Source organism: Photinus pyralis, unplaced genomic scaffold (assembly GCF_008802855.1).
Source record: "Photinus pyralis isolate 1611_PpyrPB1 unplaced genomic scaffold, Ppyr1.3 Ppyr1.4_LG10, whole genome shotgun sequence".
NCBI classification, from domain to species: Eukaryota; Metazoa; Arthropoda; class Insecta; order Coleoptera; family Lampyridae; genus Photinus; species Photinus pyralis.
The window spans coordinates 4,344,849-4,361,622 of record NW_022170250.1 but is presented as its reverse complement, the minus strand read 5'-3'; the positions used below and the strand labels follow the sequence as shown (position 1 = coordinate 4,361,622).

The 16,774-nt window shown below is 38.5% G+C and overlaps 3 protein-coding genes across 5 annotated transcripts; 2 read left to right on the top strand and 1 right to left on the bottom strand.

Moving 5' to 3' along the window:
- The first annotated feature begins 2,479 nt into the window (after positions 1–2,479).
- Positions 2,480–5,135, top strand: LOC116160934. The gene has a single exon (XM_031474084.1). The coding sequence runs from the start codon at positions 2,560–2,562 to the stop codon at positions 5,065–5,067; it is 2,508 nt and encodes an 835-aa protein (XP_031329944.1). The 5' UTR covers positions 2,480–2,559; the 3' UTR covers positions 5,068–5,135.
- Positions 5,136–9,629: 4,494 nt separating this feature from the next.
- On the bottom strand, positions 9,630–11,867 carry LOC116162507 (zinc finger protein 724-like). 2 transcript variants are annotated; one of them, XM_031476137.1, is made up of 3 exons: positions 11,228–11,867; positions 10,422–11,093; positions 9,630–10,253 (listed from the first exon to the last, which is right to left on the bottom strand). In XM_031476137.1, exons 2-3 carry the CDS (start codon positions 11,089–11,091, stop codon positions 9,949–9,951), a joined length of 975 nt encoding a protein of 324 aa, XP_031331997.1. In that variant the 5' UTR covers positions 11,092–11,093; positions 11,228–11,867; the 3' UTR covers positions 9,630–9,948. The 2 variants fall into 2 exon arrangements, with proteins under 2 accessions (XP_031331997.1, XP_031331996.1); XM_031476136.1 differs by having other exon boundaries at positions 11,232–11,867.
- On the top strand, positions 11,217–14,768 carry LOC116162506 (zinc finger Y-chromosomal protein 1-like). 2 transcript variants are annotated; one of them, XM_031476135.1, is made up of 2 exons: positions 11,217–11,357; positions 13,369–14,768. In XM_031476135.1, the coding sequence occupies exon 2, from the start codon at positions 13,371–13,373 to the stop codon at positions 14,493–14,495; it is 1,125 nt and encodes a 374-aa protein (XP_031331995.1). In that variant the 5' UTR covers positions 11,217–11,357; positions 13,369–13,370; the 3' UTR covers positions 14,496–14,768. The 2 variants fall into 2 exon arrangements, with proteins under 2 accessions (XP_031331995.1, XP_031331994.1); XM_031476134.1 differs by lacking the exon at positions 11,217–11,357 and adding an exon at positions 12,876–13,272.
- Positions 14,769–16,774: the final 2,006 nt, after the last annotated feature.

Genomic DNA, 16,774 nt, shown 5'->3' with positions numbered 1-16,774 from the left:
AACCTAGACAGAGTATAAGTCTAATGGAGTAAGTCCATTTATGCCGAACTCGCCTCCGGCTCGCTCGGCATTAAAATAGGCTCGTTGGTAAACCTTCTACGCAAAAGTGATAGCTTTTAAAATTCAGTGGACCCAGCGAGCCAGAAGGCGAGTTCGGCATAACCTTAGACAGAGGAAAGGTACTGATTGGCTGGGTCAATTATGCCGAACTCGCCTCGCGGCTCGCTCGCATGAAAAATAGGCCTGTAGTAAACTTCTTACGCAAAAGTGACAGTTTAAAAACCAGTGCCAAGCAGGCAGAGGCGAGTTCGTATAAACCTAGACAAGAGTAAAAGTACTGATTGGCTGAGTCAAATTATGCCGAACTCGCCTCCGGCTGCGCTCGGCATTAAAATAGGTCTCGTTGGTAAACTTCTACGCAAAGTGATATCGTTTAAAATCACTGCCCAGCGGCAGAAGTGCGAGTTCGCAGAAACCTAGACGAAAGTAAGTCTGATTGAGTGAGTCAAATTATGCCGAACTCGCCTCTGTTATTAAAATTCCACGCAAAAGTGATAGTTGTCGAAATTAATGCCGAGCGAGCCAAAGGTGAGTATAAGTTCTGTCGGGTAAGTCACCTCTTTCTTTCTCTCATTGTTCTGCAGTTTGTTTCTCACTTCTGTAAGCCTCTGCCCCACATGTTTCTTATTATCTCTCCCTTCCGGCCTTCCGTTTTAATATTCCCTTCATATGCCCACTCCTCTATACTGTCTTCTATTCTTCCTCTTTCTCACCTATAATTTTCGACAGTGTTTCTTATCCCTCTATGCTCCGTTTTTCCATCCTTGAATCTTTCTTTCTCTTCCCGTTTGACGTATTTCATCGGCAATTCGTTTATTTCTTCAGTATTAGTTCGTTCACTGATGTAATCGATTATCGACCTCCCTTTCCTCTCATTGCTCGTCCCGTATCTCCGCCAATTATTTCCATTTATGTCCCATCTTTTCTTTTAATCCAATAGCAATTCTCCCACTTTGTTATTGCAACTTTATCTCTGATCTTCTAAGGTCTTCGCTTTTTTACCCTGTCTGAGTATTTAATCTATTTCCCAATATTAGCCCCTCCTATCGTGGCTTTTATTCTGAGATGTTTCTATTCTATTGCTTAATTCTTTTATCCTTCTCTGTTGTACCTATATTACTTTTTCCACTTCTCTTCCTGTATGGGGATACAGTGTTCACCTTGTTCTTTTCTAGCGCATTTTTTAAGAATTAAAAAAAATGTGCTATTGTTTGCGTTTTGTCCGTCCGTCCGTCCGGACCCACTTCTGCCGTTTCGAACTACTTCTAGGGGAATGGTCCTAGAGTCCTGGAATTCTTTGCAGTAGGTAGCCTTAGCCTATACCTTGAAAGTGTGCCAGACGGCCATTAAATTTCGCTGTCCAAAAGGGGGATCCCCCCACTAATTATTTCCTGATGGGAGGAGGGGGGGGGGGGTTAAACGAAAGGAACCATTTTCTATCAACTACTGCCCTTCTTTCTATCCTCTTATCAAGGTACGGGGTGAAGGGGGGAGGGGAAGTGGAACTAATTTTATCCTTCAACGAAAGGAACCGTTTTCTACCAACTACTGCCCTTTTTTCTGTCCTCTTATCAAAGTACGGGCTAGAGGCGGGGGGGGGGGGGAGTGGTGTCAACGAAAGGAATTAATTTCTACAAACCATAGCCCTCCTCCTCGACCTCTTTGCTCTGATGTATAGGTTGTAATTTGGACTCTATTCATCACAAAACCAACCATTTACAGATGAAACACTTTTATTCGACATAAAGCAATCACATTGAAAGAGAAAATCAGGCAGTCAGAGCCAACAAACATGTACCGCGCAAGCATGCGATCGATGGACAATTAAAGCATACCTTAAAATGCCAATAACCCAAAATCTCCGGTCAATTGCGATCAAACAGATACAAAATGATAATACTTTGGAATTTCACTGCACAACTAATTCTCTAATTACACTTAGAGGCAACTACCGCGGCACCACCGTATAAATAAAACAAGTGAAGGGTGCGGCAACATTGCCTTGTTCAATACCACACAAACCACAGTACCACAGAATAAGACCTTCACAGAACAGAAGCATAAATGGCGCTAAATTGTCACTGATAACAGTGTTTCCCGTGGTTGTACGGAGAACTATTTATCGCAGACTCAAATATTTTTTTGCAAAACCTGTAATTTTGCTACTCTGATTTTGATGCTTTAGTTCACAGTACACCCACCAGGGTCCGCCAAAATACCATACAAATTTGTAACATTGCTGTTTCTATTCTGAGAAGGTCGTATTCTGTGCACAGTACATCGGCCAATCGTGACCCACACCGCACATAGATTCAAAGTGAAGAGGTATCGTTAGCAGTATCCGACCCCTCAGTAAGGGTGCCGATCACTCGTGCGGAACACGCGCCAGCCTGGGGTTGCGAGATGAATCACATCTGGATGTGGCGATTGTTGCGAAATAACGTCGCAATGTAGATCTGTCAAAGTCAGTCGATTGTACGTAAAGCAATTTGATGGTGTATGGCCAAATCAAAGATTCCTCCAAAGGAAGCGGAGATTCCATTTATTCCAGTTCCTTACGAAACAACCGACGTACTGACATCAATTACTTTACTTGGCAGCGCAGAGAAAAATATCGTACTACGGGCACTGAATACTTTAACTAAGTTCGCAGATAGAAAAGACACAAATTCCGAATATCTCTACAAAAATGGAGCGATGACCAAACTGGTGGATTTATTAGAGTATTCCGATTTGGCGATACTTCGATTTACGTTAAAGTTACTAGCGCAAATGGTGACGATCAGTTCCGAAGCGGCGGAGGAGATGTCGTTCGGCAGTTACAAGTCCTTTCTGGGCCAAATCACCTTTCTGTTTGTAACGTCACAAGATGCGTTTGTGAAGGAGTTCGGCGCGCAGTTTTTGGCGAATGTGAGCGTTCCGGCGGTCAGCTCCAGCCTGTTGCGTCTGGGAGTGATGGCTCCGATCTTCTCCGTGCTGAAATACTCCGACGATCTGGACACGCAGTTTTACACGTTGAGGCTGCTTTACAACGTACTGGAGGCGCGCGAGGCGCCCTCTGTAATTCCGAACGTTCCCGAATTTTCAGCGGAGACTCTGTTGGACTACCTGCTGCATTCTGTTGCCGAGGTCAGATCCGAAGCGCTCAACGTTGTTGAAGGGTTGGCTTTGTGGAAAAGTGCGCGGGTCCAGGAGCACTTTCGGGAAAGTCGCACCATGGAGAGGCTGCTGCAGATAATTTTGCAAGAGGAGTACAAGAGCATGCACAAGAAGGCATTCGCAATTATACTGATCAGTACCGAGTGCCCGCAAACCGTAAGTCATCTCGTCAAAACCGTGGAGTTCCTCGAGTTCTGCCAGTGGGCGAAATCCTGCCCGAAGAAACTAATCCGCCCCGCCGCCACAATTTTAGCGGCGATAACCAAGGATAGCTCACATTTGCAGCTACTCTTCGATTTTTCAGTTGAAGACACGATCTTATCGTTCTTCAGAACCGAAAACGAGTTTGTACACTACCAGGTGTGCGTTGCCATTTCTAATCTCAGCGCCCATCGGTACTGCTGCCAAAAGATTGTGACCCCCGTGGTCGTCAAGTGCATACTCAGAATTCTGCACCGGCTCAATCTCCCGTTCAACCCCTACCACGAGATCGCCTACAAGACTATCTTAGACTTACTGAAACGCAACGAAAAGACCATTAACCTAGTTGCGAGTAGCGACGGCATCCACCTATTGCTCGGCGGATTACTCAGGAAAAAGGACAATTACTCATCGGAAGGACTATACGATCAGCTCTACATTTTGTACATTTTCTCGTCCAACACCCAGTACAAGCACCTAGCCATGAGTTCCGCCATCTTCCAGGTGCTGTTGCAGAGGTACGCCGAACACTCCGAGTACTCAAATCTCTCACTGTTGGTCATCGACCAATACCTGGAAATTGCCGAATACCGCCATTACTACCTCGAGTACCTCGGGCCGGCGAAAGTTATAGAGGTCATCACGTCAACCCCCAACGAAATACTGCTCAAAAACACTTTGGTGCACTTGAAAAACGCGTGCGTCTACAAGAACATTTGTATGGAGTTCTTGTGGCAAGGCATCCTGGACACCTTGGAGCATTTCTCCGACGAAGTAAAGGAGGAAATACCCATCGTGAATCACTTGATCGCGACCATTTACAATTTTTATCTTCCGCTCAAGTTCGAAAGGGAGAGGCGGCTGGAGGTGACCGATCACTTGCCTCGCAGGTTTTACGTGGTCAAAGGTCGCCACGGCGAGTTTCCCTTCTTGGAGATTTTGGATAGGATCCAAGCCTGCTCGCGTAACATAATCTACGTGGTCGACTGTACAGCCGATGTATCTCACCTGGAAATAGCAGTGCAAGAATCTGAATCAGTTTCAGATTTAACTTGTAAGGCACCGTCGTCAGTAAACTACGGATGCCTATCGGAAGACACGTACCTTCCGCAGTACGTCCATAAGTTAAGGAAGAGAATTTACGAAAACAAGAAGCACGTGATGTGCTTTCAACACCAGGTGAAAACGCTCGCGGAATTCGTTAACAATACACTTTCGGGACCGCTAAATGCAAGCACCAAGACGGACCAGCACTGCTTGGAAGTTCACCTGGCGGCTCTTAGAGAGAAGCTCGGCACTAACTTGATACCTATTGGCTTTTTACGGCACGGGTTTCACTGCGAAAAGTCCTTACTATTCAAGGCGCTGGCTGATAAGCTAGGCATTCCCTGTACCTTATGCAAAGGGAAAGGCAGAAACGATTCGATTTATTGGAACGAGGTACCGATACTCTGCAACGAGGAGTACGAGCAGTTGGGAGAGAATGTTAGCACTTACATGGGATACGCCGTGGTGGATTTAATGGACGACATAGGGGAATTAATGTTGGTAGGTACAATGAAAGCTGACAACTATTGTGGTATCCAAGTGGATTGGGTAAATGGAAGTCAGCAAATCACATTGGAAGCCATCTTATGTAAAGTGTAACGCGATATCGCATTTTATTAAAAATAAAGCGCGTACTCTGGAACTGTACTCACTGGCAACAACTTTAATGTGGCAATTGTTTTATTTGATCCACGGCTAGCTCTGCAATAAAAAATGTTATATCTTGCAGAATTCTGATGCTCTGGTTTGACTGAACTCGAATAAATACGCACGTTAACTTTGTTGATTGAATATATTAAAAAAAACAAAGGCGATCAATTTTAATTTTTCTTTGCGCTCCTGGATGTAAAATATTAGTTTGGGCGGACCCGAGCGCCACCAAGAGTTTGGTCTTAGGGTCAGCGATGGAATATTCGGGAATACTAACACGCAAGCAGCGTCCGGCTACTGGTGAATGCTAAAACCAAATTAAAGCGAGCCGAAACAGTAAATAATCGGATTCGGTAGCGGTATCTACGGGAAAGCGAATGCAGGAATGCGAAACAATATCTCCCCCTTATAATTATGGGAACACGTTGCAATTAAACGGAGCGGTAAACATGTGCAAGAAAAAAAAATGTGTAGATACGGTACGGTAAACTTAACGTAAAAGCAAAAATTAAGGGGTGCAAAATAAATGTATGGAAAAGTTTAAAATTAAAAAAACTTCTTTACGCAGCGTGTCCAAGCCATCTAACGAATGTAATCTTGACTTAATCGGAGGCTTTTTCTTCGGGGCTCAAAAAAAGGCGTGTATAACCTTCCTTTTTTACCAAAAATCGACTACACCAAAATTTCTCGGGAAAACACTTTTTCTTATTAATTTGGGTGCGTAGAATCCAAATCGATTCGTACTTTTTCGATCAGACTTCTCAATCAAAAGTTATAGACTAGAAACCAATTTCGAAAAAAAATCCAAAGGGCTGTAACTTTTGAACTAGTAGCCCAATCTTGGAACTGTTTGAAATTATGGAATCTACAGGCCACATTCTATAAGAAAATTTTTTTCCGAGTCGATCTGAGACAATTTTTTTTTCGGGGCTCAAAAAAAGGCAGTGTATAACCTTCCTTTTTTACCAAAAATCGACTACACCAAAATTTCTCGGGAAAACACTTTTTCTTATTAATTTTGGTGCGTAGAATCCAAATCAATTTGTACTTTTTCGATCAGACTTCTCAATCAAAAGTTATAGACTAGAAACCAATTTCGAAAAAAAATTCAAAGGGCTGTAACTTTTGAACTAGTAGCCCAATCTTGGAACTGTTTGAAATTATGGATTCTACAGGCCACATTCTATAAGAAAATTTTTTTCCGAGTCGATCTGAGACAATTTTTTTTTCGGGGCTCAAAAAAAGGCAGTGTATAACCTTCTTTTTTACCAAAAATCGACTACACCAAAATTTCTCGGGAAAACACTTTTTCTTATTAATTTGGGTGCGTAGAATCCAAATCAATTTGTACTTTTTCGATCAGACTTCTCAATCAAAAGTTATAGACTAGAAACCAATTTCGAAAAAAAATCCAAAGGACTGTAACTTTTGAAGTAGTAGCCCAATCTTGGAACTGTTTGAAATTATGGATTCTACAGGCTCCATTCTATAAGACAAATTTTTTTCCGGGTCGATCTGAGACAATTTTTTTTTCGGGGCTCAAAAAAAGGCAGTGTATAACCTTCTTTTTTACAAAAAATCGACTACACCAAAATTTCTCGGGAAAACACTTTTTCTTATTAATTTGGGTGCGTAGAATCCAAATCAATTCGTACTTTTTCGATCAGACTTCTCAATCAAAAGTTATAGACTAGAAACCAATTTCGAAAAAAAATTCAAAGGGCTGTAACTTTTGAACTAGTAGCCCAATCTTGGAACTGTTTGAAATTATGGATTCTACAGGCCACATTCTATAAGACAATTTTTTTTCCGGGTCGATCTGAGACAATTTTTTTTTCGGGGCTCAAAAAAAGGCAGTGTATAAGCGGTTAATTGTACGTATACAAATAGTAGGAATGAAATCTCCAAATTCGGCAGTCCAGCAATGCCCGTTTGTTCCTTGAAATGTGAGGTCAAGCTGCGAAATCCGTCATCACGTTGATATTTTCTTTACACTGCACGACCTTGCCGGTTTAATACTGGTTTTCGTATACCATTAGAAATTAAAATCGGTTATGTAATGTAATGTTTAACGGACGCTTTCGGCGGCTCTAAAAATAATTTAAATATTCCTACGGGACCGGTTGCAAATGGAAAATTAAATACGGCCCCTGATTTTCTTTCCAACTCAACAGAAATAAATAAAAATTTTCGCAGCGAGAATCTTCGTAACGAAGCGCCCAACTTAAAACGCTTCTAAGATACCGGGTATTCATCTACAGAGTGATCACTAAAACTGGTAATTTCCAGCCAGAAAACGGGTGTCAATGCTAACTTTGATCCTTATTTTAGATAAAATTCGTCTTTACCACAAATTACTTCTAATTCAATAATATGGCACAGCTATATGTAGCTGTATAGCTCAGCGGTAGAGGCTTTGGGCCACATAGCCGGAGATCGGGTGTTCGAATCTGTGCTGGGGGTGAGAATTTTTCGTCTGTGGCAGAGATGGACATTTCCTTAGAACAGTTTCAAGCATTCTTCCAGCTTAGGTTTTCCTAATTCGTAAGGTAAATACCAGACTTAAGACTGCTTGCAGGGGCACCTCTAAAAAAAGCATTATGAGAGAAAGACAATAAATAAATATTTCGTTTAAAACACGAAACAACCTTTTGACTTTTTGGTTTTCATTCCTGCAGGAAGCAGCTGGCAAGGACAAAATGTGTGCACGAACGGGGATTACGTTTGGCATCTTTTTTTGAATGGCGGTCGTGAATAAATGCGTTTGTTGTTATTTTGGGTTATTTAATTCAGTTAGTAATGTTTGCATTTCTTTATATCGTATTTGTGTTCAGTGTCATTTTATATTTTTTGTGTGTTTTAATCTTCGTTTTTGAAATTTACTTGGTTTAACCGTAATGCAGAATCACATGTGTGATACCGTTATGTTATTGTTTGTAATTGTTTACGTTTTTGGTGTAATGTTTGCTTAATTTATGTTTATTGATGTTCATTACTTGGTCTTGATCCTGCAGTAACATTCATGTAAGTTTTGATAATTTTATTTTAATATGTGGAAATTACCATTTAGTTTGATGTATGTACTGACTTGTTTTTGTTACTAATAATTTTCTCCGTGAATGAAGCAGTCACGGGAGTGGTAAAAACTGTATAGTCAAATTTTAGTTACGACACCTAATTCCGTGATTGTCTTCGACATCCAACTGTAGGCTCGAAACCCCGAAACCAGGGGCGGGTTACCCATCTTGCAGGAGCGGGATTACGCTTATTTTCCATTTGTACACTTACTGTATGAGGTGAAGAACGTTTTCATGCTTTTCCAATTTCCCATTTTTCCCCCAAGACTTTTTTGAAGGATGTGAAGGGAACCGGTAGATGTTGCCAGATCAGCACTCAGTTGTTAACTAGAATTTGCGCGCTCTTCAAAAGTGTTTATTTTATAAAATGTACCAGTAATAGCATTGTCTATTCATTTTTGCGCGATCGGTCATTTCTGACTATTTACCATGTGTGTTTCCATGACAGTAAGTGGAATTTACCAGTTGCTATGATTACGACGACGCCAAAATTACTTACCGATCTAAAAACAGAACAGCAAAAATACTTACCGACGCCTTTTTAAAAACAATCAGTTCAATGTTGACAGTCTTACATTACATTTAATCTTTAATTATTGTTACATTAAACGTACAATTTGTGCTGATGTTTCCTATAGAAAGAACAAGTTCTTCATTTAAACCTGAAGCAATAGAGATCAATGTGTTTGAAGATGTGCTTTCGTTTTTCTTAATACATTCCAATTACAATTTTGTTCTGTAAAATCTGCGACATACCATTCGGCCACCGGCGAATACCTCGCTCATAAAGTCATAACGGAAGTGCAAAGCTAGCAAACTACATCAGACACATACACAAGAAATTATTAATTTCAGTTTTGACAAATAAACTGGTTACCTAGTGATGTACACCATACCACTTCGATCATTTCGATTTATTCTGCTCGTTAATTTCTTAGTGCATATTTATATTGGTTGCATAATTTTAATTTCGATCGCGCAAAAAATGTTATAAGCACGTCGAACGTTAAGGGTTACCGTTCTCAGACAATAATTGGAGTCGTTGCTCCGCTCCTCCTCCAAACAATTGTCTTCGAACGGTAAAAATCCCTTACCGTTCTCCATACTTAATATACTATAATAAAGGGTACAATGCATTGTTTGATTTAATTTGAATTTCGCAAAAGTATAGTCTATTATTATTATTATTACCTATAGGTGCGCCCCCCCTTCCCCCCACGAAGTACCTTAAAGAAACACTGGATGTTTGATCACGTACCACTTTTTGATTTCAAATTTAAGCGGAATTTGTTTAGTTTCTAGAGCGAATAGCCATCTTTCATTATAGATAGCATATATGTTCTTATATATATGATAGATAGCCACTCTTTGTAACCACTGCAGTGTACATTTTTAAACGTTGCCGGGTTGTGTAGTGTTAAGTTAGCTTAGAATGTGGGGGGTTAGGAGCACTACAATATTTATAATCGAAACAATTTTTAATTGAGAGTATTTAATATATTAGATTAGCAGTATGAGTCAGGATCCCTTTTAACCATTTAGCGTACGGGTTGGGAGCCACGGCCTAATTAGCCAATGAAAAGTAAAGGCGCTGAAAACAATTCGACCATTTTTCTATAAGTGTGTCGAGGTAAATGCTGTCTAAAAACTTTATCCTCTTTTATGTGCTAAAACATGTTGTTTAAGATCAAATTTATTGTTTATTTGTCTCATAATCACAATCAGCACATTTGAAATCCTTAGAAACTTTGTTTTAAAAGATGCCTACAACATTTGTCTCATAATCACTATCAACACATTTCAAATCTTTAGAAGCGTTATGATTTAAAAGATGTCGTATGTAGTTGCGTTTAATATTTGTCTTATAATCACAATCGGCACATTTAAAATCTTTAGAAATTTTATGTTTTAAAAGATGTTGTTTGATGGCATCTTTATTATTTGTCCCATAATCACAATTAGCACATCTGAAATCCTTAGAAGCTTTATGTTTTAAAAGATGTCGTATGTAGTTGCGTTTAATATTTGTCTTATAATCACAATCGGCACATTTAAAATCTTTAGAAATTTTATGTTTTAAAAGATGTTGTTTGATGGCATCTTTATTATTTGTCCCATAATCACAATTAGCACATCTGAAATCCTTAGAAGCTTTATGTTTTAAAAGATGTCGTATGTAGTTGCGTTTAATATTTGTCTTATAATCACAATCAGCACATTTAAAATCTTTAGAAACTTTCGAGGAAACTTTATGTATTAATAGATGTCGTTTGAGGCTGCCTTTAAAATTTGTCATATAATCACAATTGGTACATTTAAAATCCTTTGAAACTTTATGTTTTAAATGATGTTTTTTTAAGCTGTCTTTAAGATTTGTTTCATAATCACAATCAGCACATTTAAAATCCTTGGAAACTTTATGCCTTAAAATATGCCGTTTGAAGGTCCATTTATCATTGGTCCAGAAATCACAATCAGCACATTTAAAATCTTTAGAAACTTTATGTATTAAAAGATGGCGTTTGAAGCTGCCTTTTAAATTCGTCTCATAAGCACAATCGGTACATTTAAAGTCCTTGTAAACTGTATGTTTTAAAAGATGTTGTGTTAAGTGGCGTTTAGCATTTGTTTCATAATCACAACTAGCACATTTAAAATCTTTAGACACTGTTTTACACTGAGTAAAAAGATGACATTGAGAGTCAGAGTGTTGCTGTACTTCTTCATTATAAAGAGATTTAGAACACTGTGTACCTCGTTGTGTACTAATCTTAATTTCGTCCTTTACGGTCACCAAAACTTCGTTGCTTACTGAAACGTGTCCTTGAAGATAGGAATGGATTTCTTCTTCTTGTTTTGGTTCGATTTTAATGAGTGGCACATCTTTTCCGTCCATACCTAACATTTAACAACAATATTGTTATAAATAAATGTATTAAAAATATGTTTGGATTTATGATTTATCAAAAACGTATTTTGGTATTGAACACAAAGGACAAAGGTAGATCTCTGTGCAATCAGACATTACTTACTTACTTTCTGAGTAACAGAATTTGTTGAATAAGTTGTTATGTTCTCACTCAAACACTCGCGAAATACATTTGACCATACTGTACTATACAACAATCTGAACTTATCTGCATGCCTGTGTCTGACAATGTTGTAAGTACTCCATATAAATTCATGCACTGTGTACAGTAACGCAAGTCGTTTCGCTATCGTTATGAATTTTTGTATTTTTGCATACTTTACTGCCTTAGATCATATAGATCATAAGTAGATTTGTATATTCCCTAGATATAACCATCCATTTACTTGCAAGCAAAGCGCCCTCTATTGAGCAGCAGTATAATCATGCACAGTTTAAAACTGCAAAATTGCCCTTATGAATTTATGCTTTAGACTTCGCTGCAAAAAATTTAACGCGAATGCCTAGCTCCATTGTTCAATTACATAATGGTACACCCTTATAATCCATTTTGTGAAATATTACTTGGTTCCATCCTCTATATACAATCTACGATGATGCACACATTTTTGAGAGCTGGCAATCACGCAATGTTTAGGAGAGAAAAGTTCTCTGCGCGGGAGAGCACGAACATTGGTTACGTTTGACATCTTGATTTTAATGGCTCTCACGAAAGCATCGCTCCGTAAACGTCTGCTGGTTTTTATGCTGTCTAAAGCATTTCTTTGTACTATATTGTGTGTCATATCTTATATTTTCTGTGAGTTTCAATCTTTGATTTTGAAGTTGACTTGATTTAACCTCAGTCAAGATTCATTTGTTTAATACCGTTAACCTTTTGTTTGAAATCGGGTTTTTTTGTTGGGTATAATGTTTCAATTACGTGGTTTATTGTTGGGCATTATTTTAAACATGTATAAATTATCGAACTGTTTGTTGTGCGCAAGTGTATCGACTTGCTGTTTGTAAACTAACATTTTCGCCTTGAAGAGACGGTCACTGGGGCAATAAAAAGCTGTAACCAAATGAGTTACAGCCCTCAATACCGGGGCTGATCTCGACATTCAACAGTAGGCTGAAATCCCAAACGATGGGCGGGTTACCTGTCTCGGGGGCGAGATACTGCTAATGAAATCTATGCGTGATATGAGTTGTGATTTCCACATATGTTCTGGTAAGATTAAATTTGCCCTACAAGACCATGTAATTTTCCATCTTGCTCTTAACAGATGGGTTTTATTTATAGCACAACAAATCAGTCACATTCCGTGCATTTCAACCTGTTGTTATAACTTTAACTGCAACCAACTTGAAATTATTAATCAAAGGTCAAAATTTTTGAATATTTGTACTTGACATTGCATCAATTTTACCTACTTTGTACTAATAGTTTACCACGACATGTTTCATTGTTTTGTTGTTATACTAGCCTTGTACTATTTGATCCTGATAATAATGAATATGTGATATGTCTCATCCTTTTGAAATACTTGCCCGTTGCACGTAAAAATGCAATTAAGCCACATGCTAGAGACATTGATGTGTGTGCATTTGTTTTTAATGCGTCTTAGTTTAGCAAGGTCTTCCGTCTTAGCTTAGAAAAGAGCGACTTTTGGTGATAACCAATTGCTAATCGTTTCTTTTAGTTGATGCTTCACATATGTGCATATGACTCAATATTGGTTTTATGTCAACCTTGTGAATATGCCGTTTTTAAGTTACCTATGTTAGTTGTAAAATTGCATTGATCACCTTTAAATTCTTGAAGAAATCGAGATAAGGAAATAATTTTTGCAAGTGCATTTACTTTTACTGCCGTATAAACTACAATACCAATATTGATTACTTTTGGCCATTGTAAATAAACAAAATGGCGGTCTTTACATTGTGCTGCCACCAGCGGTCTCACTCTCACTGTTTATCTTAATCGCGACTGTACCTAAGTAACGTGATGTTAGATGTTGGTTGGATCAATTTGGATAATAGTTATATGATCTAAGACACTTTTTTCTAAAGTCTCTTAGAGAAGTTCATAGACCAAGTGGTTTGAGTGAGAAAATAACAGTGTAACTCTTATTCAACAAATTCTGTTACTTAGATAGGATTTAGGTAATATCTTGTTGCTCTGGGATCTCCCTTTGTATACATTTTTTATAAATCCAAACAGAATTTTAACACATTTATTTATAACATTATTGTCGTTAGGTATGGACGGATATGATGTTGTGCCACTCATTAAAATCGAACCAAAACAAGAAGAAGAAATCCATTCCTTTCTTCAAGGACACGTTTCAGTAAGCAACGAAGTTTTGGTAACAGTAAAGGACGAAATTACCATTAGTACACAGTGTGCTAAATCTCTTTGTAATGAAGAAGTACACCAACACTCAGACTCTCAAGGTCATCTTTTTGCCGAATGCAAAACAGCTAGTTGTGATTATGAGACAAATACTAAATACGAAACTAAAAATCTTGATAAACAGCGCCTTTTAAAGCATAAAGTTTCTAATGATTTTAAATGTAGGAATTGTGATTATCACACAAATGTTAAACGCTACTTCACACAACATCTTTTAAAATATAAAGTTTCTAAGGATTTTAAATGTGGCGATTGTGGTTATGAGACAAATTTAAAAGGCACCCTCAAACGGCATCTTTTAATACATAAAGTTTCTAAAGATTTTAAATGTGTTGATTGTGATTTCTGGACCAGTGATAAATGGACCTTCAAAAGACATATTTTAAGACATAAAGTTTCCAAGGATTTTAAATGTGCTGATTGTGATTATGAGACAAATCTTAAAGACAGTTTTAAAACACATCTTTTAAAACATAAAGAGTGTAAGGATCTTAAATGTGCCGATTGTGATTACGAGACAAATTTTAAAAGCAGCTTCAGACGACATCTTTTAATACATAAAGTGTCTAAAGATTTTAAATGTGCTGGTTGTGATTTCTGGACCAATGATAAATGGACCTTCAAACGACATGTTTTAAGACATAAAGCTTCAAAGGATTTTAAATGTGCCGATTGTGATTATGACACAAATATTAAACGTAACTACATACGACATATTTTAAAACATAAAGTTTCCAAAGATTTCAAATGTGCTTATTGTGATTATGATACAAATGTTAAAGGCAGCCTCAAGCAACATCTTTTAACACATAAACTTTCTAAGGAGTTTAAATGTGCTGATTGTGATTATGAGACGAATGTTAAAGGCCGCTTCAAGCGACATCTTTTAAAACATAAAGTTTTAAACGATTTCAAATGTGGTGATTGTGATTATGAGACAAATATTAAACGCAACTACATTTTTAAAACATAAGGCTTCTAAGGATTTCAAATGGGCGGATTGTGATTATAATCTTAATAATATTAACGGCAGCTTCAAGGAACATAGAGTTTCTAAGTATTTCAAATGTGGTGATTGTGATTATGAAATAAATAATAAATTCGATTTTAAAAAACACGTTTTAAAACATAAAAAAGGGTAAATTTTAATGACTACACTCACTATATTAGAAAACGATCGACTTGTTTTTGGCGCCTTTGTTTTTCACTCGGCTCATCAGGCACACTGGCGCATTAACTATTGCAATTTAAATATATACAGGGTGATTCCTATAGTACCTGCCACCGTTTGGGAGCGTGTAGGTGGTGCGTAGGGGAGTATTTTGATATAGGACACTTGGGGTCGGAAATCTAAAATAAGGTGCCAGAGCCAAATTTACCTTCTGGAATTTCGCGCCTGTAGGTAGTCAACCCAACCGGCCGGCGGTGCACACGGAGCGATCTCAGGCGGCGATGTGTGGCTGACACTTGATCAGAATTTTGTTTAAACCCACGAAATCCCGTCTGCAACGACGCGTATCAAGTGAATAAACACTATGCCAATAGTATAATAATAGTTGGCTAGATGTAGGAAGTGCATTGAGAACAACGGTGGCCACGTTGAACACTTGTAAACGTTATTGCTTTTGACTGTCGTTTTCCTTCCTTCCCTCCCATGTCGCTTCCTCGCGCTTACTCGCTCTGCATCGCTCCGCGCGAAACGTCGGTCGGTTGGGTTGCCTACATACAGGCGTGAAATTCCAGAAGATAAATTTGGTTCTGGCGCCCTTATTTCAGATTTCCGACCCCAAGTGTCCTATATCAAAATACTCCCCTAGGCACCCCCTATACGCTCCCAAACGGTGGCAGGTACTATAGGAATCACCCTGTATTTTACTCCATACATACCTTAACAATTGTTCCCTTATAAATATTGTACTTAACATTACCTTTGAGAGGTTCCACCCTGTATATACAACTTACGACGATATATACATTCTTGAGAATTGGCAACCATGCAATTTCTGGGTGGGGAAAAGCTGCCTGCGCCACCTAGAAAGCACGAACGGGGGTTACTACTGTGCTTTGGGTCAAAGCGTTGTCTACAACTAACGTAAGGGAGCCCTGCCTTAGATGTTTTATCACGTGCCACTTTTCAAATTTAAGCGGGATCTTGTTTAGTGTTAGAGGGAATAGTCATTCGAGTGGCCATTTTTATACGTTGCCGGGTTTATTTTATTTCCGTGTTCTTGTAGTGTGAAGTTAGCGTAGAACCTGGGGGTTAAGTACACTACATTATTAATAAAACTTTTCACAATTTCAGTGTTTTATGTAACATTCCTTCCCTACTGTGCTTCAGGTCAAAGCGTTGTTTACAACTAACGTAAGGGGGCCCTGCCTTAGATGTTTTATCACGTGCCACTTTTCAAATTTAAGCGGGATCTTGTTTAGTGTTAGAGGGAATAGTCATTCGAGTGGCCATTTTTATACGTTGCCGGGTTTATTTTATTTCCGTGTTCTTGTAGTGTGAAGTTAGCGTAGAACCTGGGGGTTAAGTACACTACATTATTAATAAAACTTTTCACAATTTCAGTGTTTTATGTAACATTCCTTCCCTACTGTGCTTCAGGTCAAAGCGTTGTTTACAACTAACGTAAGGGGGCCCTGCCTTAGATGTTTTATCACGTGCCGCTTTTCAAATTTAAGCGGGATCTTGTTTAGTTTTGGAAGGAATAGTCATTCGGGTGGCCATTTTTAAACAAACTTTAGCTTCCACAACTCTAAACATTATAGTCAGCTCTATTTCGTTTTCCAAAGATGTACTTTCCTAGGCTAATAGTTTCTTCAAATCAAATCATTCCTCAAGGCTTGACCCATACACTCCAGAAGTTCATACACAGTGTCCTTGTTGGTATAATTTAACCTTGCACTCTGAGCTTTTCTCCATGGTCCAAAATCATCATTCACTTTGTCAAGAATACTCTCCACAAACAAACTCACTTTCACTCTGCCCAGATTGGTGTTTTCATTGCCTGTCTCTTGAGATTTTCCATTTTTACACTTACTGTATGAGGTGAAGAACGTTTTCATGCTTCTCCAATTTCCCCCAAGACTTTTTTGAAGGATGTGAAGGGAACCGGTAGATGTTGCCAGATCAGCACTCAGCTGTTAACTAGAATTTGCGCGCTCTTCAAGTGTTTATTTTATAAAATGTACCAGTAATAGCATTGTCTATTTATTAATAAAGGGAATAGGTACAATGCATTATTTGAT

Bases quoted from the DNA above. Each gene is read 5' to 3' on its own strand.
- LOC116162507 (XM_031476137.1), bottom strand. From the start codon at position 11,091: ATGGACGGAAAAGATGTGCCACTCATTAAAATCGAACCAAAACAAGAA. The intron at 10,254-10,421 runs ATTTTAAATGTG...AAATTTCTAAAG, and splicing joins TTCCTCGAAAGTTTCTAAAG to ATTTTAAATGTGCCGATTGT.
- LOC116162506 (XM_031476135.1), top strand. From the start codon at position 13,371: ATGGACGGATATGATGTTGTGCCACTCATTAAAATCGAACCAAAACAA.
- LOC116160934 (XM_031474084.1), top strand. From the start codon at position 2,560: ATGGCCAAATCAAAGATTCCTCCAAAGGAAGCGGAGATTCCATTTATT.